Source organism: Strix aluco, chromosome 30 (genome assembly GCF_031877795.1).
Source record: "Strix aluco isolate bStrAlu1 chromosome 30, bStrAlu1.hap1, whole genome shotgun sequence".
In the NCBI taxonomy this organism is placed as follows: Eukaryota; Metazoa; Chordata; class Aves; order Strigiformes; family Strigidae; genus Strix; species Strix aluco.
Genome location: NC_133960.1, coordinates 694,673 through 721,194, shown reverse-complemented (window position 1 = coordinate 721,194; position 26,522 = coordinate 694,673). Strand labels below are relative to the sequence as shown.

The 26,522-nt window shown below is 53.2% G+C and overlaps 1 protein-coding gene across 8 annotated transcripts; it reads right to left on the bottom strand.

The window, feature by feature from the left end:
• Positions 1–64: 64 nt before the first annotated feature.
• ARNT (aryl hydrocarbon receptor nuclear translocator) lies at positions 65–26,227 on the bottom strand. Of its 8 annotated transcripts, none has more exons than XM_074809718.1 (23): positions 26,097–26,205; positions 18,078–18,189; positions 16,793–16,837; positions 15,559–15,603; positions 12,966–13,010; positions 10,367–10,580; positions 10,003–10,216; positions 9,853–9,918; positions 9,641–9,740; positions 9,168–9,233; positions 8,604–8,689; positions 8,090–8,166; positions 7,790–7,924; positions 7,257–7,331; positions 6,314–6,465; positions 4,504–4,614; positions 4,220–4,298; positions 3,728–3,851; positions 3,086–3,185; positions 2,311–2,461; positions 1,944–2,103; positions 1,364–1,515; positions 65–837 (listed from the first exon to the last, which is right to left on the bottom strand). In XM_074809718.1, the coding sequence occupies exons 1-23, from the start codon at positions 26,119–26,121 to the stop codon at positions 748–750; spliced, it is 2,424 nt and encodes an 807-aa protein (XP_074665819.1). In that variant the 5' UTR covers positions 26,122–26,205; the 3' UTR covers positions 65–747. The 8 variants fall into 8 exon arrangements, with proteins under 8 accessions (XP_074665819.1, XP_074665820.1, XP_074665824.1 ...); XM_074809719.1 differs by lacking the exon at positions 26,097–26,205 and adding an exon at positions 20,413–20,512; XM_074809723.1 differs by lacking the exons at positions 4,504–4,614; positions 9,853–9,918 and adding an exon at positions 11,667–11,718 and having other exon boundaries at positions 26,097–26,227.
• Positions 26,228–26,522: the final 295 nt, after the last annotated feature.

Here is a 26,522-nt window from a genome sequence, read left to right as displayed (position 1 = left end):
AAAAGCCTGTTGAAACGTTGGTTCACGGCAGCACAGAGACCACGGGCTGCAGCGAGAACAAAGCTACACAGAGAATATTTTTTATGGCTCGTAACTATCCCGTCGTTCACGCCAACAACGGGGCCCAGAGGGAGTTTCTGGGTGACACCGGGCGCCCGCCGAGGTGGGAACCTCCAAATAAAGCACCTGGCTGGAGCCACAAACAACCCCCCGACGACGGGCACCACGTTTCCTCCGCGGAGAACGGCGGCCGACGAGAAGGTTCTTGCGCAAGCGTCCTCCAGAACCGCGTTCTACAGGGTTAACGCTTGGAAGAGTTTCTTTCAATATTTAAAAAGTTACAATACTTTTGTGTTTTATAGAAAAAGAGTCCCGGTATAGAAGATTGAAATAAAAACAGTAAAAGCCACCTTCTGAGTTTGGAGGGGCTGTCTGTAACCCCGACAGGAACCCTGCGCCCGGCCCAGCGTGCAGAACGAGAACCGCCGGCGAGCGGCTCCGGACACGCGGGGTCTGGGGCGGGGGAGCGTGGGGGCTCCTGCAGCACTCAAGTCCTGAAGCCTCCGGGCGAACAGACCCCCAAAACCACAACGTCCTCCTCTGCCACCCGTCCTTCGGAAGGCTGGAAGTGTTCAGAAAGTTCAGCAGTCTTTGGAAAAAAAAAAACAACAAAAAAAAACCCTTGGGTGTTTTCCTTTACACGTGGATATTTGATGGAGCTACAATTTGCTTCCCTCGGGGCTTATTTTATTCTGAAAACGAAGGGAATATATTGAGCTCTGGGAACTCTTCGTTGTTGTAGTTGGGTCCCTGGTCTCCCAGCATCGTCAGCATGTCCTGCGAGGAGACAAGGAGAGAGTTACGACCCGGCCTCCAGCATCGCGTCGGGAATTCAGTCGTGGGGGAGCTGCCGCACGCCAGGACGGCCCCGACCCTCCCAAGGGCTGCGTCCAAGCCTGCAGAGAGCAGCAAATTTAAGTCATAAGCAGCGGCTGCACCGACTCCTCTGAAAGCAGGGGGCAGCAAGTCGCAAGAAGAACAGGAACCCTCTTGGCTTTATGGGACTGGGGGGGCGTTTGGCTTTTTTGTTATTAATAGAGCTAGAAGGGTTCCTTCAGCCGCGGGTAGATTCATGCTGATCCCGCAAGGGACCAAGCCACAAAGCCCAGGCGAGGCCTTTCTGCTCTCTCTTCTCCAGCTCCGTCAGGTTATTCCCAGGTTTTAGACCTCATCAGATTATTACAAACTAGAGGGACAAGCTCTGGGCGGTCGCTGCCCGCGCTCGGCGAGCAAAGAGCGCTCGTTCCCACAAGCCCGGCCCAGGCCAGTCCTCGCTCGGGAGGTTAAAAAAGCACCGTCTTACTGAGAAGACCTCAGGCTGGCTTGGCTGTGGCTGCTGCACGTGCTGCTCCCCCGACGCCGGGCCGTGGTGCTGTCCTTGCCACTGCGGCCACATCCCCACGCCCTCGGTCGCCCGCGCCTGGAACGGGGCCGGCGTCTGCGCTGCCTCGGCGGCTGTTTAACAGAGAACGAGTCAGCAAACGAGTCCCGGGGCAGCGCGGGGGCTCCCACGGGCCTTGAACGGGACGGGAAACGCGCGGCGCCCTGGGTGGCGCCTGGTGGTTAACGCGGTGGGATCGGGCCTCCAGGAAAAGCCACTAAACTGTCACGGGGGCAGAGCAAGAACAAACGCAGGGGAATCCCAGAGGGGTTTGTAAAACGGCTCAAAATTCATCTGCTCTGGAGCCTCGTGCTGGGACGGCGGTCGAAGGCGGGAAAGGCAGCGTCAGCCGAAGCAGGGGTTTAGCTGCGCCCTCCGCCCGGGCGTTCCCCGCACGCAAGGCGCTGGAGATGGTGTCACCCTGAGGCTGCGTCTGCCCCACGCTCTCCTCTGAGGGGGGTTTTGCTGCCGCCCCCCTCCCAGCGCCCTGAGCCTCACTCACCGAAGGCCGTGCCGCGGCCGGCGAGGTTGGGGTAAGCGGCCCCGGTGGGAGAAGCCGTGGAGCCAGGCGCTGCCATGGGGCTGAAGGAGGACGGGGTGCCTTGGAAAGTCCCCATGCTGAAGGAAGAGGGTCGAGTCTTCACCGCCTGGGATGCCACTTGCTGTAAGAGAGCAGGGAACGGGAGAGGAAGAGGAGGGATGCGTTTCTTCGGAAGCTCGGCCCAGCCAGGGCGAGAAGGGGAAAGCACAGGGGCGCCCAGCACGGCTCCGCCGCTCGCTGGAGTCGGAGCGGGTCGATCCGGAGGGCGAGCAGGGTCTGGAAGGCAGCGGGGACTCGGGGCCTGCACCGCGGGTTCAGGCTTTGCTACCTGGGGCGCGAACGCCGGCCGTGTCCCGGGAGCCCAGTTGGTTCCGCTGACCTGAGCTGGGGTGGAGTGGCGCGAGATCTGCGCCAGGATCCGGCCCGCGGACGAGGGCTGCTGCTGAATGATGTTCACGGGAGGGACCATGCTGCTGCTCCTGGGAGAGGCACCAGGTATCACAAACAGGACGAGGAGGCACAAACACCACCCCTGCAAGTTACTGAGGGGGGGAACAAGCCCAGAAACGCCAAGTAACTTTGCTCACGTGCCAGCGGCCACCGCGCTGCCCTGCCGGGGACGCAGCCGGCGGGAGCTGCGGGGTTTGTGGGCACGGCTACTCCCACCCGGCTTGGTTTTTGGGCTCCCGCCTAAGCTAAGAGGTACTAAGAGGTACCTGCCTAAGCTAAGAGGCCTGCGATGAGCCTGGGCCAGCAGCAGGGCAGGGGGCTACCAGCAGCTGGGGAGATAAGGATGAGGGCGAGTGCTGGCGCCGCGCCGGGCCCCAAAGCTCCTGCACCCTGGAGCGGGAGCAGAGCGGCACCAGGCAGGAGCAGGGGGGCAGGAGCCCTTCTCCCCCCACCCCTCAAAGAAACCAACACCCGGGTGGGCTCCCCCGGTATGTTCTGTGCACGCTCCACAGGAACACGTTTCCGGACAATCTCTGCCCTGCAGCGCGGCTGGGAACACTCCGCTGCTGCGGGGGGACACGCAAAGGGGAGGGGAGCGACGGCAGGGCAGGACCAAACGCACACGAGGCCGCGTGGAGAGCAGGAGGCCTCACCTGAAGCTCTCGGCGGGTCGCGACGGGGTGAAAGTGTTTCCCTGCGTGAAGAGAGGCTGGTTGGCGGGCACCGAGCTGGCAGGAAGGGCTTTGTTCTGGTCTGAGGAGAGAGGTCGGGTCACTGCGGGGCTGGGAAAGTCTCGGCAGCAGGAACGGGGACAGAACCGGTTGCGAGAGACGTGCCCATGCGAGGGGGGACTGCTCTGAGCCAAAGCAAACACGGCTGCTCCTTATCCAGAGACGGACTCCAGATGGTTTTGTAAAAGCCTGTTTAATTTGATTTCCTCTCCATTTTTCTAATAAACTCGCATTAAGGTTCTCTGGGGTTAGAGCATCCACCACGCTCAGGGCTCAGACTGGGACAGAGGGAACCGCTCTCCAGGGACAAGCGGGAAGGCTCAGACTAAGGCAGGCGGCGAGAGCGGAGCAAGAGGCACCTCCACACCCGCTCCCTCCCCAGCGAAACGCCGCTGCAGGACGATCCACTGCCACAGCAGCACGGACAGGAATCATCCACCCAGCCTCAAAACCAGCTCTGTTCTGCAAGGCCCGCAGCCAGCACCGCTCTGAGTGACCGAGGACAGAGCAGCGAGCGCTCGGAGGGAGGCGACGGGCCCCTGGCCGCACCCCAGCACTCCCTACCTGCACCGATCCCGCTGTAGATTTCGCTGAACCGGGGGTCCCGCTCCTGATTAAAAAGGTTCTCTGCCTTCTCCAGGGGCTTGCTGTGCTCCGGGCCGGCAGCTGCCACGGGCTGAACGGGAACCTGACGCAGGCAAGCGGGAGCCGTTAGTACCTCGAGCACGAAGGAGGCGGCGGCCTCGCGGAGAACGGCCGAGGGCTCTGCGGGCAGAGGCCTCGCGCGCAGGAGGCCGGGCTCCTCTCCGGGCTCCTCTCCGGGCTCCTGCGTGTTTTACGGGGACTGCATGGCCAGTTCGGGCTGGCAGCATCGAGCACAGCGGGGAGGAGCCCGCAGGGGCGGATGGGAGCCCAGGAAGCGGATCACCTTCCTCTCCCAACTCTCAGCAGCCTCAAGTCAATCGCGTGCGGCCACCTTTAAAGGCCCAGCAAAAGGTAATTTAAATAACGCCGGACAGCAAACGCAGGGAGTAACCAAACCCCCCGTTGATTTACCTGTGAGTGGTCGTAACCAGACAGGCTCTCTCTTCCCGGGACCACTTCCAGCTCTGTCTGTTGTGGTGGCTGCTGCTGCCTAAAATAGAAAGTCTCTGTAACAGGAGAACACCGGCTGCTAAAAACGATTGCCAAGGGAACAGCTACTCTGTGGTTACACCAATGATTCATTAGCCCAGAGGAGTTCACTGCTGCGGAGAGGAAAGGTTGGGTAGGAAGGCTATTTGACAGGAGGGCAGAACCAGCGAGAGAGGCACGGTAAAGGGAGCTGAGCACCTCCTGACCTTGCGGGCAGCTGTGCCGTGCCCATCTCCAGGGGAAGGCTGACACTCTGCCCCAGCTGGGGCCTCTGCATGGAGTTTGACAGGGCAGGCCGAGACTCCTGGCTCGAGTTCCTTTAAAGCAAAGAAAGAAAGAAAAAAAAAATATTTAAAAAATACCAAACGAAAGCAAACAGTTGGCTACTGCGTGTAGGAGAGCGCGCCTGTCTCGGTTGGAAGCTTTGCTTTTGTAAAACCTGTTCGAGTGAGGGATCCTTCCACTCAGCTTCCGCGGGCTCTGAAAGGGGGGTGTCATGTAACACAACGCTACCGGCTGCGAGCCCAAGGGCTCTGCCCCCTCCCACTCAGGCACTGAGCAGGGGAGCGATTACAACCTACACCAGGAGCACGGGCAGATCTGCATCGTCCTTAAAGCACAAGCAAAGGCTGCAGGAACCTAAGAACCCCCGAGGTTTTCCATTCAGCTCTACGTCAGACACTCCAGAGCTGGAGCATGCAGAGACCACCAGCAGTTTTAGGTTTTAAGCCCAAGCCGTTGGTGGAGTTCTTTATGCTCTTCTGTTAACTGTCAGAAGTCAGTTAATGTTTAACTCCCACAAGAAAGGAACAAAAATCCAGCGTTTTCTCGACAGTTCTTTTGTAAGCTGCTGCTTCCGTAGCACCTGATCTCCATGATGAAACAACACGGAAAACCTGGCGAAGCTGCACATCGATAAAATGCACCTCACCCCCCCGCAGACCCAGACCGCTGCTCGCCTGGTCTGAACTCGTGCCGTGCTTTGCGAAGGCGCAGGATGGACGTGAGGATGGATGCGTGTGGAATGGATGAGCTCAAAGAGATCTCTCTAGCACCGGGACGGGAATTAAGGCCTGTGTCAGATCCGCATCGGGTTCAGCCCTGCGCTCAGACCACCGCTCTTTAAAGCCAGAAGGGTTTGTCACTGCTCAACCCTTAATACGTCCTCATCAGAAAGCAGCAGTTTGCCAGCTGCGGGAAGGGAAGACGTGCTACCTCCGCTCTCGGGCTTTGCCTCTTTCCAAAAACCCCCAGTTTTTCACTAGCCCACAAGCAATCTAGCCTTCTGCTTGCCTGGCTGGAGAGACGCCATTTGCTGCGCCCACCAAGCCTGCAGTTAGGAATCATGTGCAGGCTTTTTTTTTTTTTTCTTTCCCAGTTGCTGCTCTTCTGTAGGGGGCCTGGAGCTCACTCATGGGAAGAGAGAGCAGCTCTGATCACTCCCAACCCACCAAACAGTCAAGAGAGGGGAAGGAAGAGAGCAGCAATGAAAGCAGCCTCCCCGCTGGAGCTCGCTTCCGAGTCCGAGGACAAACTACAGCAGCAAAGAAAAATAAGTGTTTGCTCCCCACCCCTAGTGGCAGAGCCCCGCTCCGAGGAAGAGCCGCCCTCCGGACCAGCTGCCCCCCTGCCCCGCCGCAGGAGCCCAAGAGCTACAGCCAAAGGCCGACTGCACTGACATTAGCTCCGAAGGCGAACGCGCAGCCAGGAGACTCGCTCCAGCAACCAGAGTTAAAAGAGGCACTGCTGGAGCCCAACGCTGGCAGCTCGCTAAGCCACACAACCGAGACAGCCAAAGGAATTACACTTCTTGCACTTTATAGTCCTCTAGTGCCTGCCACGGCCCAGGAAAAGAGCGCTCACGGGACTCAGCGATTTCTCCAGGGCCTACGCAAAGCTTGGTGAGGGGGAGAGGCCAAAGCTCCCGCAGTTCTGTGCTGCTGGTTATTCTGGGAGGAGATCCCAGCAGTTCGTGTGCTAGCACTGGTGGTTGGCAAGTCATTTCCATGTACATACTTGACGTTGGTGTTGGTACAGATGATGTACTCAATTTCATCCGAGTAGGGGTTCTGGAAGGTAAAGGAGCTGGTTCTCATCCAGAGCCATTCCCGGTTTTTGGATCGGAATCGGAACATGACTGACAGAACCTGGCCTTTTAACTTCACCACCTAAAAAAACGTAATGCCATCAGTAGTACCTGATAAAAGAAGGCGTTGAAGAGCAACCTGCCTCTGAGCACAAGCCACCCCCCGCTAAAACCCCGTGATGGCCCTTTGCCTCAACACCTCCAGACCGTGTCACAGTCTGCCCCAGCTAACGGGCGCTGCTGCTCTTCCCTCCGGCTCCCTCGACTCCTGAACGACATGGGAGGGGAATCTAATATCCCCTTTTTGGCTTCCACTTATCTCTTTGCACTGGTGAGATGTATGAAAAAGCCTCCAGTAAATGAAGCACATGCTGTTGCTTCTGATTCCAGCTGTTTGCACAAATGGACATGAGCAGCTACTTTTTGGAGTCATGAAAGCACAGGGGCAGTCTTACCTGCCCTGCCACAAGTCCAACGCCCTCAGAAATAAGAGTAACGACAACAGGGCAAGCAAACCACATCCATTTCGAGTTCCGCAGCACTGGGCTGGGCCCTAGAGATGAACCAGTGTTTCAGCCACAGAAGCATGGCATTCAAGTAGGCACTTTGGAGCCACGTCTCTGGCCCTAAAAGCAGACTGGGCTAGCAGCCAGAGGATGAATTCAAGAGTTAGACATCAGATGCTTCTGTTTCGTTTTGCACATTTACAGTTACGTGACTGTATCTGTCACCGTTTGCCATTGGGCAAAGGAGAAATATCTAAGGTTTCTTTTCCTCTTGGTTTTCCAACCAGTTTCATCGCTTTGCAAGAACCAAGACAGATTCCGATCCGAATACCACGCCGCATGCAAAGTGGCAGCTAAAGGGTTTTACCTGCTGAAAGCTGTCCCGCAAAAGCTGCTGGTCTTCCGGGTGGCAGAAATCCACAATGTCTTTCCCCAGAAGTTCCTGATTTTAAAGGAATCGGGAGAAAGATCAAGTCAGTTCATCTGGCAGGCAGACTCCCCCTTTCAGGTCTGCCCCATTAATTCCCCTCTGGACAGGTCGTTACCGCTCCCCCCTCCCAAATCCCTGTTACACAACCCAAGCAGAGGAGCTGGCGTGCTGCATTTTGAAGAGAAGCACAACAGCGGTTGACTAATGTTTGATCTCCAACTCAGAGGCAAAAATGATCTTAATTGACATTAGACATAATCCAGAGCCACCCACCCTTCCAGCGATCAAAGTACTGAGAAAAGCACATGAAAAAGCAACTGGCGGAGAAGAACCACAGGCCTGGTTTAGGCCCTGGGCATTGTTTTATCAGATCTGTTAGACAAGCAGAGCCATGACGTACGAGATGGGAAGGAGGGAAAAGGAAGTTTGACCAGCGGTTCTTTCTGCGACAGCTCCTACCATCTTCTCACCTGTGGCTGGTAGCCAACCGTAGCCACACACCGGTGATCTATGAAGGTGAAAATGCCTTCGGTGTTGTGCCGGGAGATGAACTCTGTCGGCTGACAAACATTGTTCATGTCCGTGCAGTTGGGTGAGCTGGTGACCTGCAAGGCCAGACAGGGACAGCGCTACCGACCCCTGCAAGAGCTGCTCTCTCCCGGCCGGCCCTGCAGGCGGGTTTGTGGCCACCGGGGAACGTCTTCAGAGCAGTTTAACTCTGTGGACTTTCAGGACAAGGCAATGTTGGACCACCGAGAGATGCCACCCACCTGGAGCCTGCCAATAGCCACGAGGCAAAACTTGCTGCCCTGGCCAGCGTCCGGGTCATCATCAGGCAGGGAAACACCTGAGGAGCGCAAAAAATTCCAGCAAGGTTAACGCAGGAAAAATTGCTAATTTCAGAGGAAAAAGACAGGCAGTTCTGACGTCAGTACATCTTTCCACCCCGTTTTGTAATTCAATATCCTTCTCCATGAAGTGATTTGGTAAATTAAGTTGCCCCCTCGCCCTTTTTTCCACCAGAAGGGTTTAAGACATCTAACTTTTAGCAAACCAGCCTATCAGACAGCGCAGCCTCACTCACATCCTCCGCAGCACCGCTGCTGCGCGGAGACACAACCTCTGCTCCAGCAGCAGCAAAAACCAGTTCGATCATCAGACAAGAAAAAAGCGACAGATACATTTGCAAAGCATTTGCTGGCACGTTCAGAGCACAGAACAGACAACTTCGGACCACACGCGCTTAAAACCAGCCACAACAGAACCCTGCAGCCGAGCGGTTACCTGCGGGGGGCCAGGCTTTTATGTAGCCCGTGCAGTGCACCACCACGTAGTGAGGTTCGCCGTCTTTTGCTGCGCCTAAGCCGTTCCTTGGGAGAGAGAAACAGGCTGATTGTGCTGTATGTTAAACTGGGGGAGGGTGAGGCAAGGTTTCTACTTGTATTTTTAAAAAAAAAGTTTCCACAGAACACCTTTAGGGTAAAAAAAGAACAAAGATTGAATGTAAATGCAAGAGGTTCAAGGAGAGAATAGGCTGGAATCTCTCTCCATTTCAAATTAAAAAGGGACAATATACACCTGAGCCCAACAACAGCAGCGTAAAGAACACGTGGTGTTAAACTGCCTCCAAACCCCATCTTAGAATAAAGGTTAATCTTCCCCAGGATTATCCTCCTCACAGAGTGGTACTTTGGTTCTGGTACCAGCGGGGTACGTGAACTCCCGTGAGCTGTATCAGCCTCCCCTACACGCTCCCCACAGCGTGTCCCCACCACGCTGGGGACGGAGCTGCAGCTCCTTGTGTTCCCAGCGATGCAATGTGCCCGCCCGTAGCTCTGTACGACTCACCTGCAGCGATTCCTCATAAAGCTGAGACGGTTGACAGAGACTGGATCCACCGAGCTGTTGCCACACCTGTACCAGAGTCAGAAACACGAGGGGAAAGGCTTTTATCTTTCTTGGTCAACAGCAAAACAATTTGACACTCTTGAATTAGCGGAAACACCCTCTAAATGGGGATGAACCTTTGAATCTCCAACTGAAAAGCCCTTTCTAAAGACTTCAAGGGAGGTGACACATGGGGTCAAAACAAATTGTTACTTGAAACTGGATCTTCTACAACAGCCCGGAACGCTGTCTTAGCCCAGGGCAAAGAAAGACCTCAAGAACCTGACTGTTAGCACTGCGTGGAAAGCTCAGCCATGTTATATCACATCTACCTCAGAACGAGCAAAAAAAAGGCTGAAATAAAGCGTGAAGGGGCCAGGGAACCAGTTCAGCTTCAGGCTCAAATGAGATTTCCCCAAGAATCTCTTCATTACCTCATCCGGCAGATGAAAGAGCGTCGCGAGCCCATACACATCCTCATGGACTGCTGGCCTTCCTTCTTGACAGTCCCCGTCTTCAAGTCTAGGATGCGACCTAAAGAAAAGACGCAAAACCAAGACGCTGCTGCGCCGCGAGTCCTTTCCGCAACGCCGGCACCAGGTAACGTGTTAGGAAACTAGCAGGACACAAGTGTCACCAGTGGTACCTTTCGATGCACTCTCAGGGGGGGCTGCAGGATCCTTGTTAGAAAGACACCAGGGTTTGGTTCCTTCTACAAAGGGAAGGTTTTAATCCAAGTCCTCCGCAGGCTTTCGTGCTGCCCGCCCCCCGCCGAGCCCTCCCTGGGCTGCTTTACCTGTCAGCGCGTTCTCGGAGGTGGAGAGCTGCTCCCTCAGCTTGCCCACGTCGTCGGGGTGCACCTGGTCGTAGAGGGTGCTGCCGAACCACTCCGACTGCGGCTGGTTCAGGACGGGGGTCACCGAGTCGGAGACGTAGACCACCCGCCCGGTCTCACAGGACACTATGAACAGAAAGCCATCGGCCGCCTCCAGGATCAGGTGTTTGAGTTCCTGCGTTCACAGACAGACAGACACGCTCTTAACTCCAGAGCCAAGCCGGCGACACCCTCTAAACCCACCCCAGCACCCATCTCCCCCCACCCACAATTTATTTCCCCCCCCGATGGCAGCGTCTCCCACAAAGCAGCATCAAGCCGAGACCTGGTCAGTGAGGAAGGAGGGTTTGTAGGTGCCGTCAGTGGAGGTGTTGCCCGTGCCGCGCAGGGACTTCATGTGAGACACGGCCATGCGCAGGATGGTGAGCTTGTCTGGTTTGCGGGCCAGGGCGCTGCAGGTGGGCACCATGTCCGACAGCTCCGTGATGTAGGCGGTCATCTTGTTCCTCCGCCTACGTTCAATCTCGCTGTGATTTTCCCTGCAAAAGGCCAGGGAGGAGAGGAGGAAGACGAAGTCACCAACGGGCCAGAAGCCTCAGCCGTTTCCCCACGTCAACGCTTCCACAAGGCCAGAGTGCAAAACACACAGAGATGCATCAGGGTCGTCAGGAGTTAGAAGGGCTACAAGCGCCTCACATGCTGGGCGTGCACAAAGGAACGCAGGAACAAGTGCAAGGAGGAGAGTCTACAGCTGGACCTCTGCGGCGGACAAGCGCCTCGCTCTTACGTCACATCGGTGCCCTGGTGGAGGCAGCGAGCTAGGCTGAGCTACTTCAGCAGAGAAAGAAGCTTCCCCATCAGCTCCACAACACTGCAGCAAGCCAAAGGATTTCTTCCTTTACCACGGCCTCTGCTCTCAAAGTGGGGTTCACCTCACTTCACTGAGGAAATTCGCTGTTAAAGAGCACTGGTGCAGACAGGCTGAGGCGACTCATCCCACCCTGTTTGTCTGAGGAGGAACCAAATCCCCTTCAGCACCTTTCAGACACCCGGGCGTCTCCAACAACCCTACGAGGAGGCCAGGGCAGCAGCTACGACTCGGGCACCTAAATTACAACAGAGGAGTCTCACCTTGTAGTGCCTTTGTGAAGATACTTCTCAGTTACCCTGAGAGCCTTTTACAGTGCGATGGCAGGAGGGAGAGCTTTAGAGGGGATAAACACCTGGTTTCTGTACAGATCAAGGCCCCTGTTGGATGGACCATCGACCAGGCACGCACAGGCCTGGAAAGAGGCACCACGGCAAGTGCTGCCCACTTACAGTCCTTAAAGAGGTTCTTCACACACCTTCTCTACACCTGCTCGCAGGGCACAGTCCCCGCCAACCCCCTGAGATCAGACCAGAACTTGGTTTGGTTCTTTTTATCCAGCATATGTAGTTTAACTGGGTTACTAAGGTGGGTTTTTCAAAACAGAACTTAAAAGCCAGGTTTCCTACCCAGAAGGATGGGTCAGATGCAAGGAAGCACATGGTGGGAAATGAAGTGAGCTGACAGTGTCGGAAGGCACACAGACAGGCAAGTGAGTGAAAGAGGATAAAAACAAGAACGGAACGTTTATCACTACCAGGTGTGCAACCACTCAGTGACCTTGCTCCTTGCTGCAAGAAACTGATATTCTGAAAGAGAAGTGCTTCAGTTCTCACACTCACCTTTAGCTCAGTTTTCTCCAAACACACACGCTCAAGTGTGAAAATGAAGCTACCTTCACTACAAAGGCTACTGGGAAACCACCAGACATTTCACTTGCCAAATATTCTTTACTACAGGCTCTTGCATGACAGCAACAACTGGCTGCTGGGGACAGAGGAAAGGGCCACTGCTTCACTGGAAGAGAAAGCCCTGAAGAGCGCTGCTGTTTGCTGGGCCCCACCTCTAGGGCTTCCTTATCTCCTCAAATATTTAAGCTATGCAATACTGCAGTTAGGAAAGGCTGCGTTTGGGGGTTATTTTTTGTTTTAAACCGGCCAGCAGCCCATGAACTGGCCAGAACCGTGGCGTTCTCAGCACCCAAGAGTCTTTGTAGTCCTGTGCACTGCTTAAGAACGAGCCCAGGGTGGAACAGACGGGGTACGCTTGCGAGACAGCAAGCCACAAAACGAGTTGTTCTTCATCAATTAGCAACCCTCAGCTCTGCAGCAGTAACAAGCTGTGGGTGGCGAGCAGCAGAAAACCTCGGGGAGGATTCAAGCAGTTTTTATTCTGCAGCTGCAGAGAGGGAAGGGTATGCTCAGAGCCGGGGAAGCGCCGTCCCGGCAGCGCAGGACTCAGCCAGCACCGGCTCCGCGTTAACGGTGCAGCACACGGGATCACTTGGGTCATTTCAGCCACAGTCCCTCGTTAATTACAAACGGGAACTTGGGGGGAAAAAAAGATCATCTTGTTCTCAGAAAGTTTAAATCACTGCAATGCACAGGACACCACCTCTCCTGGAAGGTTTTATGGGGTGGAAAGAACTGAACTGGTACAGTTTCTGATGTCTGCTCTGACAGTACAACAGCCTTCCCCCGACAAAACCTGACCAAGGCGAGAAGAGGCCACTTGGCACCTCGATCCAGCACAAGAGAAACTGTATTTAGCACAGGTTAGCAAAGCTACAGTGCTCAGGGAAAGCAACGCCCCGCCAGGCTCTACCCTGCGGCCTTTGGCAAACAAATCCTCTGTGTATTCCCCACATTCTGGGAGCCAAATGCCCTTCCCCTCCTAATTCCAGTTACACAGCGATTTCCAGGAGTCTGTTCACTTTCAAGTCCTCTACTGCAGCAGATGAGGGAAGGAGGGGGGAAAAAAGAGAAGTGATGCCTAGAGAAACATTAAGGAAAGGAAATACTCTGCTTGTCCATGCTTGAAATCTCCATTCTCCTACCTGGCAAGTCTCTCCTTATCCGCTGAACTCTGTTCATCATCAGACCTAAAAATAAAATCAGCGATCTAAGCTAAAATGGAAAAAGTTTAAAGAAATGAAAAATGGGAAGATGTACTAGGAAACCCAGCCTACAGACAGGCCTGTTTTGCAGAGGAGCAGTCCCACAAAACAAAGCAGTCATTAGTTTGCAACGTTACACACGAAAGGGCTGCCTGCTATCTGCATTGTTTGGAAGTTTTAAGGCGCTTACCAAGACTGTAGAATAGGCAAGGGGGAGCTGGTTTACAGACAACCCAGGTGCAGATTATTCTGCGCAAGATTAGAAGGTTAATGGCAGAACTGGGAGTTCGGGTCCCAGTCACATCAAACTACACTTTAAAGGAAAAAAAAAAAAAAATCAGTAGCCTCTTCAATAGTATTAACAAATCAGAAAAGCAGATTAAAAACCCCAAATCCACAGTGTAAAATTCACAGCTTACAACACATATTTTTGTAACGCTGCTACATAAACACCATTGGGGAGAGCACAGTCGAGGCGGCTGCATGACGAAGAGCACACAGGGGCGTCTACACAGAGGCACAGACATTCCCCACCAACCTGCACGCGCTGTTTGCTGAGAAGAGGAATCTGCAAACCTGGTTTTACAGAGGCTGGTGAGTTTTCCTCCTTGAGGTCTGGCTGCCTTGGAAAACAAACAATGCCCCAAAAGCTACCGCCAGGAAGGGAGGAGGTACGTGTGCCCGGTAAGGCAGGCGGCAACCTCTCCCAGGCTGAGCAGCTGGAACAGCCGCTGGGGGTTTATGGAGTCCGGGAGGTGCTTTGAGCGTTAGCTGTGGCGCCCTTCCACTTCAAACGGGTTTAGTACAGCACTTTAAAAACAGTGGTCATGTTCACTTCCACGCTCTGTTTTGCCTCACGTCATCCGAGGATGGAAGAACGCCCTGGAAAACGTGGGCTGCCAGAGCTGGGAGGAGCAGGGCACGAGCGGTCCCGGGTAACGGCTCCGAGCTGTGCGGGCAGGCCGCGGGGCACGGCGCAGAGCGGGGCTGTGCCGCGCTTCTCTTACAGCCGCTTCCCGGGGTGACTCTGTCCCTGCTCCTCAGCTCCTGCCACTGTCCTCGCAGCCTGAGCCCGTAACGGGAAGCGCCAATCGCTACGTCAGAGCGCAGAGGTCCTGCTGGTGCCCCAGGGGCTCAGAAGCGACATTGGGTTGTTTTGTTTCTCTGATCACACCTTCCTCCCCTACCACGCCACAACAGGGGTCACGGGGAGCCCAGAGCCCGCTCCTGCGGGGGGCCACGAAGCTGTTCAGCCCCGTAGCGCGTGCCTACAGCATGTGCTTTTTTGGTATTTCGCATCATCTTAGTGCTTAAATGTATTATTAGGGTCTGCGCTACCTTACGTTCCCAGAGCTTATGACTTGCACTAGGGAAAAAAGTTATTCAGTGTGGGCTGGGAAACCCGTTTCTAATTTGCTTGCCTTCAGAACAAGTTAAATCACCTAAAAAGCTGGAGAATCCCCATTTAGAAGTCCCTGCCAGCCCTCTGGCAGGTAACAGCGTGACGGTGACCCCAAATTTTGGCTTTGCAATTGTTTTGCCTCTCTGCGTTGAGACTCTGGCACAGGTTTATAGCTCTGGCTGAAACATCACAGAACAGGCATTTCCAAAGCATTTCGAGGCCGCTGGTTTCAGCGCGTGACCTCAGTGGGATCGCAGGGAAAGGCCCCGGCGCCTGCCACCGTCCCCGGCTCAGCCCGCGCCGTGATCTGCCCTGCTGACCCGCAGGCTCCTTGACACAAGGCGCTGGGCAGTCCCTTCCCCAAAGTCCTCAACCACTTGAATTTTAACTCCAATTTCAGGAATTCCCGAAGTCAGACCCCCCCCAGACAAGCCGCTAAGCGTAGCATCTCGCCCATTAGTCTGTATTTGCTTATTTTGCCTCTTCACAAGACACGGTGTGATGTGCCTTCACGCCGAGGGGACACCTGGAATCCACAGCACTCGGAATATACACGGAAGAATCTCACTTTGGCAAAAACATTACACATCAACACAAAATAAAACCATGAAACTTGACTTCCATGGGCTTCAGAAAGTTGTAAAAACACCATGCGGTCAGTCCCAGTACTAGATGGTACAGACCTACTTTCAGACACCAACGAGGAAACAATCAGAGTCAAAATATCGCCTATAATGTTACTGTGCACTCTGATCTCCAGGAAATCCCCCATTTACAGAGAAAGCTCCCGCCTAACTCCCCCACAAAACACACAAACCACAACATTTGCCAGGAAACCCTGTTCAAGTAAAACTTGAAGCATGAAACTTGCATCTCTGCAAGTTTCTTGAGCAGGAGAAAAGAATGAGAGTCCAAGGCAACAACTGAAAGAAATGTTTAAAAAGAGGAATGTAATCTCATCACACTTATAACAAACTGGTCCAAAAAACACCAAGGAAGATGTCTGGATCCTTTGGTGCAGCTTCCTTCAAAGACAGACGATCTAACCGCCAGTTAGAAGGGTGCTGCAGGGTCTCTCTTACATTAAGGTGGTTTGAAAACTTCAAAAACTGGATCACAGCCGACTCTTACCTGGCAAATCTCTCTTTATCGTTTGGCATCGGGTCATCATCACATCTAGGAGAAGGGGGAGAAGAGGAAAAGTTCTTAAAGCGTTTACAATTCTTTCTTTCCCAAAGACACCGAGGGAAGAGCAAGGTTTAATAAATCACACCAAAAAAAGGCCCGGTGTTAAAAAGGCAAACTGCTGTGCGCAGGCAGAGCCGAACTCTTCATTTATCTAGTTAAAAGACTACAGTTTAATTACATTTATCACCTTGAAGTTTTCCACATCACATTCTTACCAAGGACAGTGGCACCACACTCAGTAATTTAAGCACAATCACACACAAAGAAATAGGTTTGAAGACACAGTTAGCCCAATCAAGACCCTCATCCCAAGGATCTCAGCAGGCAAATCCGACACTCCTCAGGGCCGTTATCATCTCCCAGCCATTCCGCAGTCGTCTTTAAAAGACCGTAACATATGGCCTTCCCAAATCATTAGCTGTCCGATCCTAAACCACGCAGCGAGACTACAAACAAGTGACACGAGCTCTTCCAACTCTTCTGCGTTCCACATGGATCACGAGGAGATAGTTGAGCCTCGCCAGCTCCTCGGGAGCAAGGATGTCTCTGGAACTGAAGCATCCTTACAACAGATGAGAGTCAAGCAACGCGTGTCTGAGGCACTGACAAAAGCTCAGCACCTCACTCTTGTACCGAGAATCTATTTGGCAGAAGAGTTCTCTCTCCGATCAGCAGAGGCTTGGCCAGCAGCAGTGCTCCTACAGCGCTGCGCTGGAACAACCAGCGGATTGCTGGAAGCGTTCATGGAACTATTTAATCTTTTGAGATGCTGAACACAGCGGAGCTCTGCAGCACCCCCTCAGCCCAGGGCTCGCAGGACCCGCTTCCTCCGCTGACCTCGTCTCGCCACGGGGCGTACCCGGGAGATGTGAGGTGAGATGGCGCCCAAGGGAGTCACAGGATCCCGCCCAGGCACAGCCCCTTCTCCGGACTCACAGAGTCCACGTGCACAGCAGCTTGGCTTTGGCCTCAGCTGCAAAGATGGAGGAAAGCTGCTGACTAGAGAAAGGGAAGAGTTTAAGGAAACGGGACACCGTCCCCTGCAGACCCCGCTTCCCGCTGCGCTGCTGGAGAGGAAGAGCCCTGTGGGCAGCAAGCTCCTGCTCGGGGGGGGGGGGACACACAGACACCCCTAGACCGCACAACAGAAACTTCTGGGTGCGATGTTCTCCCTCACCTGAGGAATTTACTGTTTCCTTCTCCATCATCATCAAAATCAAGCCTGAAAAACAGAAGCAAGAAGATGATTATTAACCAAGTGGTTTCGCCTTTACAGGTGGATTTTCCATCTGTGCCTACAGGGATGCAGATGATTCCCGAGAGGAAGATTTAAGTAATCCCAGGGGCTAACGTGAAACAACCTATAAAGTTTAGAAGGGGACTTCCTTTACGTGTCCATCAGAAACAGGGCAAGGAAACAGTTCAAAAGACAGAAAGCCCACGTGGAGCACCCGCTGCATCACAACCTCCTGTTCTGAAAGCTCTGGATCTCCACAACTGCTCCTCACCGCACTGGGGACCGACTGACAGCCTACAGGCAGAGCACTCCCAACCCAAAAACCTTGGATCGGTTGCATTTAAAAAAAAAAAAAAAAAAAAAAAGCAAAATACTTCAAGAGTTAAAGTTCAGTCTGGTGACCTGTGTAGTTAGTGTCCTTAGTTCAACAGCAGACAACGTCACCGTGTTTGCTCGAACAGGGTCAAAAACCCATTTCCACAAGTGTGTATGTGGGAGGACAGAGGAAAGGCTTTTCGCTGCGTTTCCTTTCGGGGTGGAAAACTGGTGTGTAGATGCAGCCCAGCAGCGTGCGTGTTGGTAAATGAAGTGTGAGGAACAAGTAGCAGACAGCGTGGGAGGAGCTGCAGGGGAGTGGGAGCATCAGCAAATGGAGGTGAAGGAAAGTTTGAGTGACTGGGGGTGGGGGGCAGGGAGAGATTTTAATTAGCTTGAAAATTAAGAGGAAATTTCTTGTGCCAGGAATTTAAGAGCAGCCACTCAATATCCTTTTAATTTGCGAAGGCATTTTTAGCAAACAAAAAGCCTACCACAAGCACACTGCGGCTTCCCCCCTCCTCTCCCAGAGAGGGCCCGGTTGCGAAGGTCTGAGTAAGCCCCAACATTCACATTCTCTGTTCCTCTACCTCTCTCGCAGCGATGGCTCGTCTCGCTGCTCCAGTGCCTCCTGGCTCACTCTCAACCCTTGGGGAGCACCCCTCTTCTCCTGCGAGGTGCAACTCAGCTTTTTAATCCCCTCTTTTTATGTGGAACACAGAACCTGGCTTAACGCGTACGACTGGCATAAAGTAAAGGGGCTGGACACCTGAGGGAACCAGGAAACGTCTCTGCTTAGAAGTCGACAAGTTTCCTCGTCACAAGGCTGACCGCTCTTTCAAGAGAACAATGCTTCCTCAAAAATACACTTCGTACACACCCCCCTCCCCAGAAAAAGCGAGACACTCACCCGGGACGCCTCTTGCTGGCTCTCTGAACGATGGCTCCTCCAGCCTGTGCGCCCGGCCCAGGGTTCCCCGAGCTGACGGCTGCACCCAGCGAGGAAACATCTGATGCCATTTCTAAACAGGAGAGTGGAAAAAAAGCCACAAAATAAACCAGTATTACGTCAAACCCCCCTCTAGTTCAGAGGGTGGGGTATTCTCCACATATAGCTCCCATTAAAAGCGAGTGCATTTCAGCATCTGTGGCTGGGTTTTGTGCAATGTGTGCTTCTGGGCCTTTCATCTACTGCCTCTCCAGAGCCTGCGCTAAGGGTCCATTTCAAGCTTGGAGCACATGCGGTTTTCATAAGCTCCAAAGCTTAGATCACTAAACTAAAAGATGTGGTCTCCTTTTTAGACAGAGGAGGAGCCCGGTGGGATGGTGGGTGGGGGCTGAACCCATTCTCATATGCTAGCTGCACGAGCACGCGGAAGGGGAGGGGAGACTTGCAAGTTAGCCTAATAACGTTAACGCTGCCTCTTGGAGAGGGTTTATTTCCCAATCTAAGAGACAAAGAATTGACCAAAAGGCTCATAAGGCACCTTAAAAACCATGATCTTTCAGACACTCATTTCCATTCCTCGGCGGTACCGACCTGTTTGCCAGCCTCTGCCTACGCGCCCCCACAACTGGCCACGCACCCAGAGCGAGAAAACGTCGTGTCGGGGAAAAACTGACACACAGCGCGATGGCTTGGAGCCAAACCCCCTGCGTTTTACACGTAAAAAAGTTGCACAAGCAGTAGGAAATCTAATCAATGCTCTCTGAGAGGTGAAGCAGGCAGGTGACGCTCTGAAGAAGGGTGGAATTGGTGAGACCAGGCCACACAACAGCGCAGTGCTGCTTCGGCGAGAGCTTCCACGTAGATATGACACGTGAGAAGATAAAAGGCCTACTTCGAGACGTGAAGATAAGCCCTTGATGGGGTATGGGGAAGAAAGAAAGAAGAACCTAAGTGGAGAACTTGAAGGCGCTGCCCTCCCAAGCCAGATGGCAGGCCCAAGCCTGTTCCGCATTACGGGTTTTTTTCCACAATGAAAGCGAAGAGCCTCGGCTCTCCCCGCAGCCGCACACACGCGGAACCGCTTCACCGGCCGGGTGGGAGCTGGGCTCCCCACCCCTGCCCCCCTTCAGGCACTGCAGACACCCCCTTCCCCTCCCCAGACGCTTCCCCAGCAGCTCCCAGCGACATGAGCTGGGATTTCTCCCTCCCCGCAAGCCGAGAGCCTACGCCTGGAAGCAGCGATCGCAGACGCTGCACCTCAGCGCCGCGCTCCTCAGGCAGGGCTGGTGCCTAATCCCGGTTGCTCAGAGCAGACCTAACAGGCTCTGCCGTTCAGAGCTCGCTCAGCACGGCTTAAACCGAGCCCACGGCCTAACGCTGCCATGAGAGCCGCCTTCAACCTCCTTCTGCGTTAACACAGACCGATCTGCCCCAGAACCGGGGTTTCTGAACAAGTTATAAGGCATTTTTTCACGTTTCTGAAATAAGTCAGCTCTGTACTCATTTTAATGGTTGCAATTTTTTAAGTTTGCTGCTGACCAACTGCCAGACTGCAACCAACAGTTGCTTCAGCCAGAGAGTTTCCACCACAGCCTTTGCAATCTGAGTTGCACGGAGTGCCTTGGAGGTAGACAAACCACTTCTGCGTTATCAAAGCGGAGGGGACCAAAAAAAAAAAAAACCCCCAAACCCAACACACGCAAAAAAAGCCTATTGCTGGCGTTCCCAAACCACAGCAAAGGGCTACACCGACACCGAGAGCTGCTTACACATGAAATGCTGCCAGAACCGGTGGGACAAAGCAAAGAATTGAAGTCAGGTTTAACAAATACGGCAACAAATCGGGGCTTAAGCTGTGAGGCTGTCAAATCTCAGCCTAGACAAGACCACGAGGATATTGCTCGACAAGTAAAGCAGAGCTGCGCCACAGCAAGCTTCTGTGCAACAGTCCTGGATTCCACGTCTCACCTCATCAAACATAAAACGCAGCCTTGTGTATTCCCAACACCAGGAAAGAAAGGGAAGAAAACCCCCCTAATTTTCAACATCATAGATACATCTGGGTTTAACAAGTCTTTTTACAGAAGCCAGATTTCAAGCCAGGAGCAGTTTGACCTAAGCAGTACTTCCCGAGCTGGCCGGGGCTTCGCTTGCGGCTCACAGCGGAGCCGCGCAACAGCCCAACCACCTCTGCGGCGCGGCTGGAGCGCGGCGGCAGCTCCGGCTCTCAGAAAACGTGCTCCAAAACTTCTGGTATTTCTTAAAAAAAAAACCAAACCCACAACACAACTTTTACCACAGGAATATTGCTAGCCTTCACTGATGGATTTGTTTTCCTCCGAGCGGCTGGCACTGCTGAAGAAGTTTCTTCCTTGCCAGTCCATAGTATTTCCCAGGGGTGACTAAAATATGGAATAAGCGTCCAGCTCAATGCTTGGCAGCTGAAGGGGCCAACAACAACAGTCCCAAACAACAGCGTGAGCGAGCACACCCAATTTCAACACTAACTACAGCAAAACACCAGCACTTCTCTGAAGTTTCCAAAAAACAAAACCAAACCAAACCCCAACGACCAGCTGAGAACAAAGAATCAGGAATGGAAACAAAAATTTTTAAAAGACAGCAGCTTATTTGAGGTTAGTGGTTTTCAACATGTGAATACATAAGGTCTCTGCTGGGAAATCGGTCCCTGTGTGATAAAGTCAAGTCAGCTGATGTGATGTACTTAAAATAAACGGAGGTTGGCTCCATCCTCCACGCTGGGACCACACACCTCCCCCTTCCCCTCTCCGCCCCATTTCGGATCACTTGGACACCCCGGCCCCTTCCCTTATTTCTAACCCAAGGTGCAGAAAGGGCTGATACCAAAGGTCTTTGTTTAGCAGAACACGGCCCCGAGTGGAAGTAAACCAGGTCAGAGGGTTTGTTCCTTTTCCCGAGGAGCCTCTGGCTTCCCAACATACGTATTTAAACACCACGGTGTGAACAGAAATAGTTTCTGGAGCACAGCAGATAATCATTTTATTAAGGAGAGAGGAATTTCCGCTTTCGGGCAGGGGAAGGAAGTGACACTGTGCTGTTCCTCTGCAAATCAACTTTTAAATAGGTTGAGGGGGAGGGAGGGCGTCTTTGTTTGTTTTTAAAGGCCTTTGCTCTCTCCAAGGAGCCGGCCACGTGGACTAACATCTCACAGCAGCGTCGCACCGTGAAACTGCTTCACCTCGCGCTTCAGCTTCCTACTCGGAAACGTTTCCCCTCTCGTGGTACAACGTGCCCTTTCACACGTGGAAGAAAATAACATATCTTGAGATTGGGTAAGGTAAATTGGTAATATTTTGTTCTGTGTACCGAGGGAGAGCATCAAAATGGTTACGCGCTCTTTCACATGACCCACTGGCCTCTCTACTACATCCTCACCCCAAAAATAGGGAGAGCATGGGGGAGGATGATGGGGCGGGAAGAGCTTTTTCCCCCTCTCAGAATTCCTAGGACACTCACACAAATGCAAAGCTTTCTTTCAAAACCGCCGCTTTCCCCCAATCCAAACACGGGCCGTACGGCAACATTATCCGAGGTCAGCGTGGAACTGATGGAACCCAACCTGGCAAGGCAAGCTCCGACGGCTCCGCACACGCCAGCGGGGGGCGGCGAGGGCGTCTCCAGCGCACACGTACTCGGTAAATCCCCCGGCCCAAACATCCACCAGAGAAAAGCTGCCACTTCACAGCCAGCCCTCCACAGCTGCCCCTGGAAGCCACTGGCTCCAAGCCCAACAGGCAAGATGGGAATAGCCAGAGGCAACCCGAGCCGAGGACCCAGCTCGCGGAGTCAACTGGTTCTAAGAAATCCTGGGACGTGATCGCCGACGAAACACCGGTTTCACAACTTTAGTTTTAAGTCACCAGAAAGGGCGACCAGAAAAGCTGCTCATCAGTTGTCCGAAGCAGCGACTAGCGGTCCCCAGATCTCAGGCTGCTTAGGTCTGACTCAACATACCGACATCCAGAGCTGCGAGAACAACATTTTTCAACTACTCCAAAGTAACGAAAGAGGCACTGAACATATTCCTTTGAAACAATCAATGGTAAGAGCAACAGGACAAACGTTCGCTTTCATCTTGAAAGTGGTTTCTTCAAAAACCAGATGTGCCCCCAAAAGTCCCAGTCGACCTTTCTCAGAGGGCAGGGTGGGTTTCGTAGAGACACTGCTGCCACAAGCAACATCCGTGCTGGGTCTGGGCCAGCCCTTTCCACAATCAATCCCTGCTGACCTTTAACATGTGTTGAACCTAATTAAGGCCAGAAGAGATAAGCAGAGGCAGCAGCAGAGAAATTACAGATCTTCATTTGTAACTGAACGTAAATCTGCAAGCACAAGCACAACTCAGCCAAGAGTTTGGCCCCGAACAGAATAAGATGGGGCTGTCATCGCGAGCCAGGCTTCCAGCCCAGCTCTCCTGGGAAGGGCTCTGTTGCAAGTACTGGCATCTCAACAGTGAAAAAGCTTCAGAAATAAAGTCACAGAAAATATTCCAAACTGTGATTTACGAGATGGGCCTGCCGTAGCTCTTAAATGCATTTTTATTGTACCCCTTAGTCTGCTGCAGCCAGGCACGGTCCAAGCGCAGCCGAATCGGCGGTTCCTGCTGCGGAGCGTTTCAGCAGATGGTGCCTGTTCACCAGGCTCAGCAGCGGCCAGCACGGTTGAGCGCAGCAAGATTCAGTTTAAACTTAACCATTAGTGAGCTCCCCCAAAAGCCAAGGAAGTTTAGAGCAGGTCTGTGAGCGCAGAACAGCTGCTAAGATAAGGCAGCGTGCTACTTTAACCAATATTTGCATTTCACTCCCAACGGCTTCGGGCCGAGCAGCGCGCATGGCTTTGTATTTACAAAGTGTCTCGATCGCTGCGTCTCAGGCACATTGAAGAGATTTATTTTTTAAGTAGATGGGTGGGTTTTTTTTTTCTTTAGGTTGTCCTTCCCGTGCAAGGCCAGCTCAGCGCTTTCATTCCCTTGGGAACCTTCTCCAAGAAGCATTACAGAAATTAAGTAAAAAAAACATAGAAAAGAATGTATCTTCCATTTTCAAGTGTTTGAAACCATCTATGCATAAAAGTAAATGTTTGAAGTGAGGCCGATCAATCATATTCATCCAGCCAGCTGGAAAAGTGTCCTAATAATCCAAGTTAATACTAAAACTTGCAAGTAAGGCAAGCCACTTCTCTTTTTTTTAACCCCTCCTCATATTTCCTCCCAGCTAGGGGATGCTATTCTCTCTTCACTCCTAACCGGGAGATTTGAACACACAAAACTTGCTTAAATTGGCATAACTGAACGCTTTCAATCCAGCACTCTTCACAATTCAAGTCTTTTTTCAGTTAAATATGACCAGGGAGCTGTGCTGTGGCTCACCTCACCCTCACAATGATGAGGGAGCAGAAAGGTTTTGCAGATTTATTTTTCAGTCTTTTTGCAGATCTGTTTTTCAGTAAGTTTAGCTGAAAACAGAAAAGTGCTTTATCTACCTCTCACAGGTTTCTGAGGCGATCTGCTTTGCCCGTGGAGCATTTCGAGGAAGGACAGCAGGCCCAGGATGGCACGACACTGAACACAAGCCGTGGTTTGAACGCTTTAAAAAGTTCCAACTTATTTTTCCAGTAAGCTTGAACACACAAATAAGTTCCAACTTATTTTTGTGGTCAGTTTGCCCATCTCCCGCCACAGCCTGCTGAAGCTGGGAGGCCATTCAGCGTATCTGGGGGCATTATCCAGCGTTCAGTGGAGCCCTGCAGTCCGTTTTTCAACATCAAAGGAAAGAGGACCCAGCTTCTACAGAAGAATTTTCACAAGTAATTTGTTTTATTAATAATCTCGATGTATATGATGCTTGCGCAGACTGTAAATATTCCCCCCCTCCCCCCCGTTTAAAAGGGCCAAGCTAATATTGGTCAGTCAGTCTGCCCATAGTTATAAATATTAAACACAGATGTTGAAAGTTCTTTCTCTTTTCCTTGTGAATTTAAAACTTTCCTATTATGCACAACATCGTGCAACTCCGAAGGCTCCACTTACACGAACACTTTGCAATACACTAACAGAACGAGTATCTTCCTTTTTCCTTCACTGGATTCTTACAGAGCTGGCTCATAACGTACATTTTCCATTCCTACCCCAAGCAACAGCATTTTTTTTGCTTTGCATTGAGCTACGCATCCTTTGTTCACCAAACTAAAAACCTTGGTCTAGCACTACGCTGGCAGGAGAAGAAGTGAACTTCCTGATCGAGCCCACAGCACCACCAGCACACATGACTAAAACTTTACTACTTGGAATAATTTCACTCTTTCATGGGACATTGCTGTGAGCCAAAAGCATATTTCGCTGCAGGACAGGATCACAACTTTGACAGTTTCCATGTCAGATATATATTTTTGCTAAGCTGAATCAATAATTTTCCTTTTTTTTTTTCCTAACACCCCATGTCTAACTTCTGATTGCTGAAGAATTTCAGATCATTATGTGAAACCACAACCACGTATTTCCAGACACCAGTTCTGCACCCTCGCCTCAGAATCACCACAGACAAACGACCCAACATGTTTTCTCAATATTTAAAGCCACAAAAGCTTCCTATATCGTTAGAATGAAAAAAAATCGTCCTTTAGAAGTTACATTGAATAGTCCTCCATAAACCTGAACATGTCACACGACCCAAGACCTCACCAGCCTCAAGCCACAAGCAAGAATAGTCAGAAACCACAAGCCAAAAAAAAAAAAACAACCAACCCCAAAAAAACACAGCTCAAATTCCGATCTCAGTCACCACGTTTTAAATCCATTACAACTTCACAGACACTGGATTATTCCAGCTACATACTAATTTCAGAGCAATTTAGACAAAAACCCGAGAAATCCCAAAAGATTCAGTGTATATCAATATCACCAACTTCCAGCTTCCTCCGAACAGGGAGTCACCCCTTGGTTATCAACCTGAGAGCAAAAGTTGAGAGAATATTCTGCTCTCTGCTGACGGGCGCTCACACCCTTGGTTATGCACCAGCTATTCAGCTCAGCAGTTTAAAAAGAGCTGGAGAGGAGATTTGTAAAAATCCTTTTCGAAACAGCACATCGGATTTTGTCTGTTACCAATTAAGAAAACCTCAATTAAACATACCGCAAAAAAAAAAGGCTCTACAAATGCCATAAACCGTTCAGGACAATAAACACAGGCGAGCCCCCGCAGCGCTTGCTCCCTGCCAGGAGGGCGATGATGGAAACCAGCCCCCAGCCCCAGGTACCCCAGAGCGGGGCCCACGCCAACCGGAGGAGCTCGGGGAGCCGAGACAAGCACCAACGTCTTCCTCCCCAACAGAGCACCCCCCCCCAGCGTTTCCCTCTCCACTCCAGCTCACCTTCTCTCCAAACCAGGCTGCCACTCAATGAAGTGCCTCCTTTAAAAAAGTTTCTGCCACCCGACAACCAGGCTGGTTCCCCAAACCCCACCAGAGCCGCCAAGGCGGCTCCCTCAGCACCCTCCCCCCCCACTGACCCCCTCCCTTCTTCTCACGGGTGTCCCCCACCCCATCCCACCCTCCCACAGGCGCCTCCTGACCCAGCCCCCCACCCTCCAGAGAACACCCCTGGGCTCCCCCAAAGCGCCTCCCCCGACCAAGCCTCCGACCCCACTGACCCAGCTCCTCGAAAGCCTCCAGCCTCGGGTGACACCTTCGACCCACCCCAAAACTCCTCCAGCTCAGCCCGGGCCTCCCCCGCGAGCCCAGCAGCGGCTACTACCGGCCCCTCCAGCGCGGCCCTCCGGCCCAACCTCCCTCCACCGAGCGCTGCCTCCCTCAGCAGCCCCCTGCCCGCTCTAGGGCCCCCTCAGGCCCCCCCAGCTCGCCCCCCAGGCCCAGCACCCCCTCAGTGTCTCCGCAGCCCAGGCGTCCCTCCGCAGCCCGCCCGCCCCCGACGCCCCGGCTCACCCGGGTTGGCGGCGGTCGCTGCCATGGCCGGCGCGGGCAGGCACCCCCCGCCCCCCGCCTCCCTCCGCGCCGCCACTGCCAAGATGGCGGCACAGGAAAACCCTCTGCGCTACCGCGCAGCCAAACCTGCCCGCCAGGAGAGGCGGGGCGGGGACGAGCCGCAGCGCTCCTATTGGTTGATCCCGGGGGCGGGAGGCGGAGCGAGAGAGCCCGCCGGCACGGCCAGCAGGGTAGGGTGAGCGCAGCCATGCCCCGCCCCTACACGGGAGGGAGGCGTGGCTCGGGAGGGGGCGTGGCTACGACGGGGGGGTGTGGCGAGGGGCGCGCGTGGGGCGAGTTAAAGGGCGGGTTGGGTGACGTCACGGGCTGGGTTTTTTTTGTCGGAGGGCAAAAATCCTGCTGGGACTGGAACTGGGATTAGGACTG

Bases quoted from the DNA above. Each gene is read 5' to 3' on its own strand.
- ARNT (XM_074809718.1), bottom strand. From the start codon at position 26,121: ATGGCAGCGACCGCCGCCAACCCGG. The intron at 15,604-16,792 runs GTGAGGGAGAAC...CCCTTCTCCTAG, and splicing joins GGAAACAGTAAATTCCTCAG to ATGTGATGATGACCCGATGC. The intron at 4,299-4,503 runs GTCAGGAGGTGC...TTTCTATTTTAG, and splicing joins ACGGCACAGCTGCCCGCAAG to GCAGCAGCAGCCACCACAAC.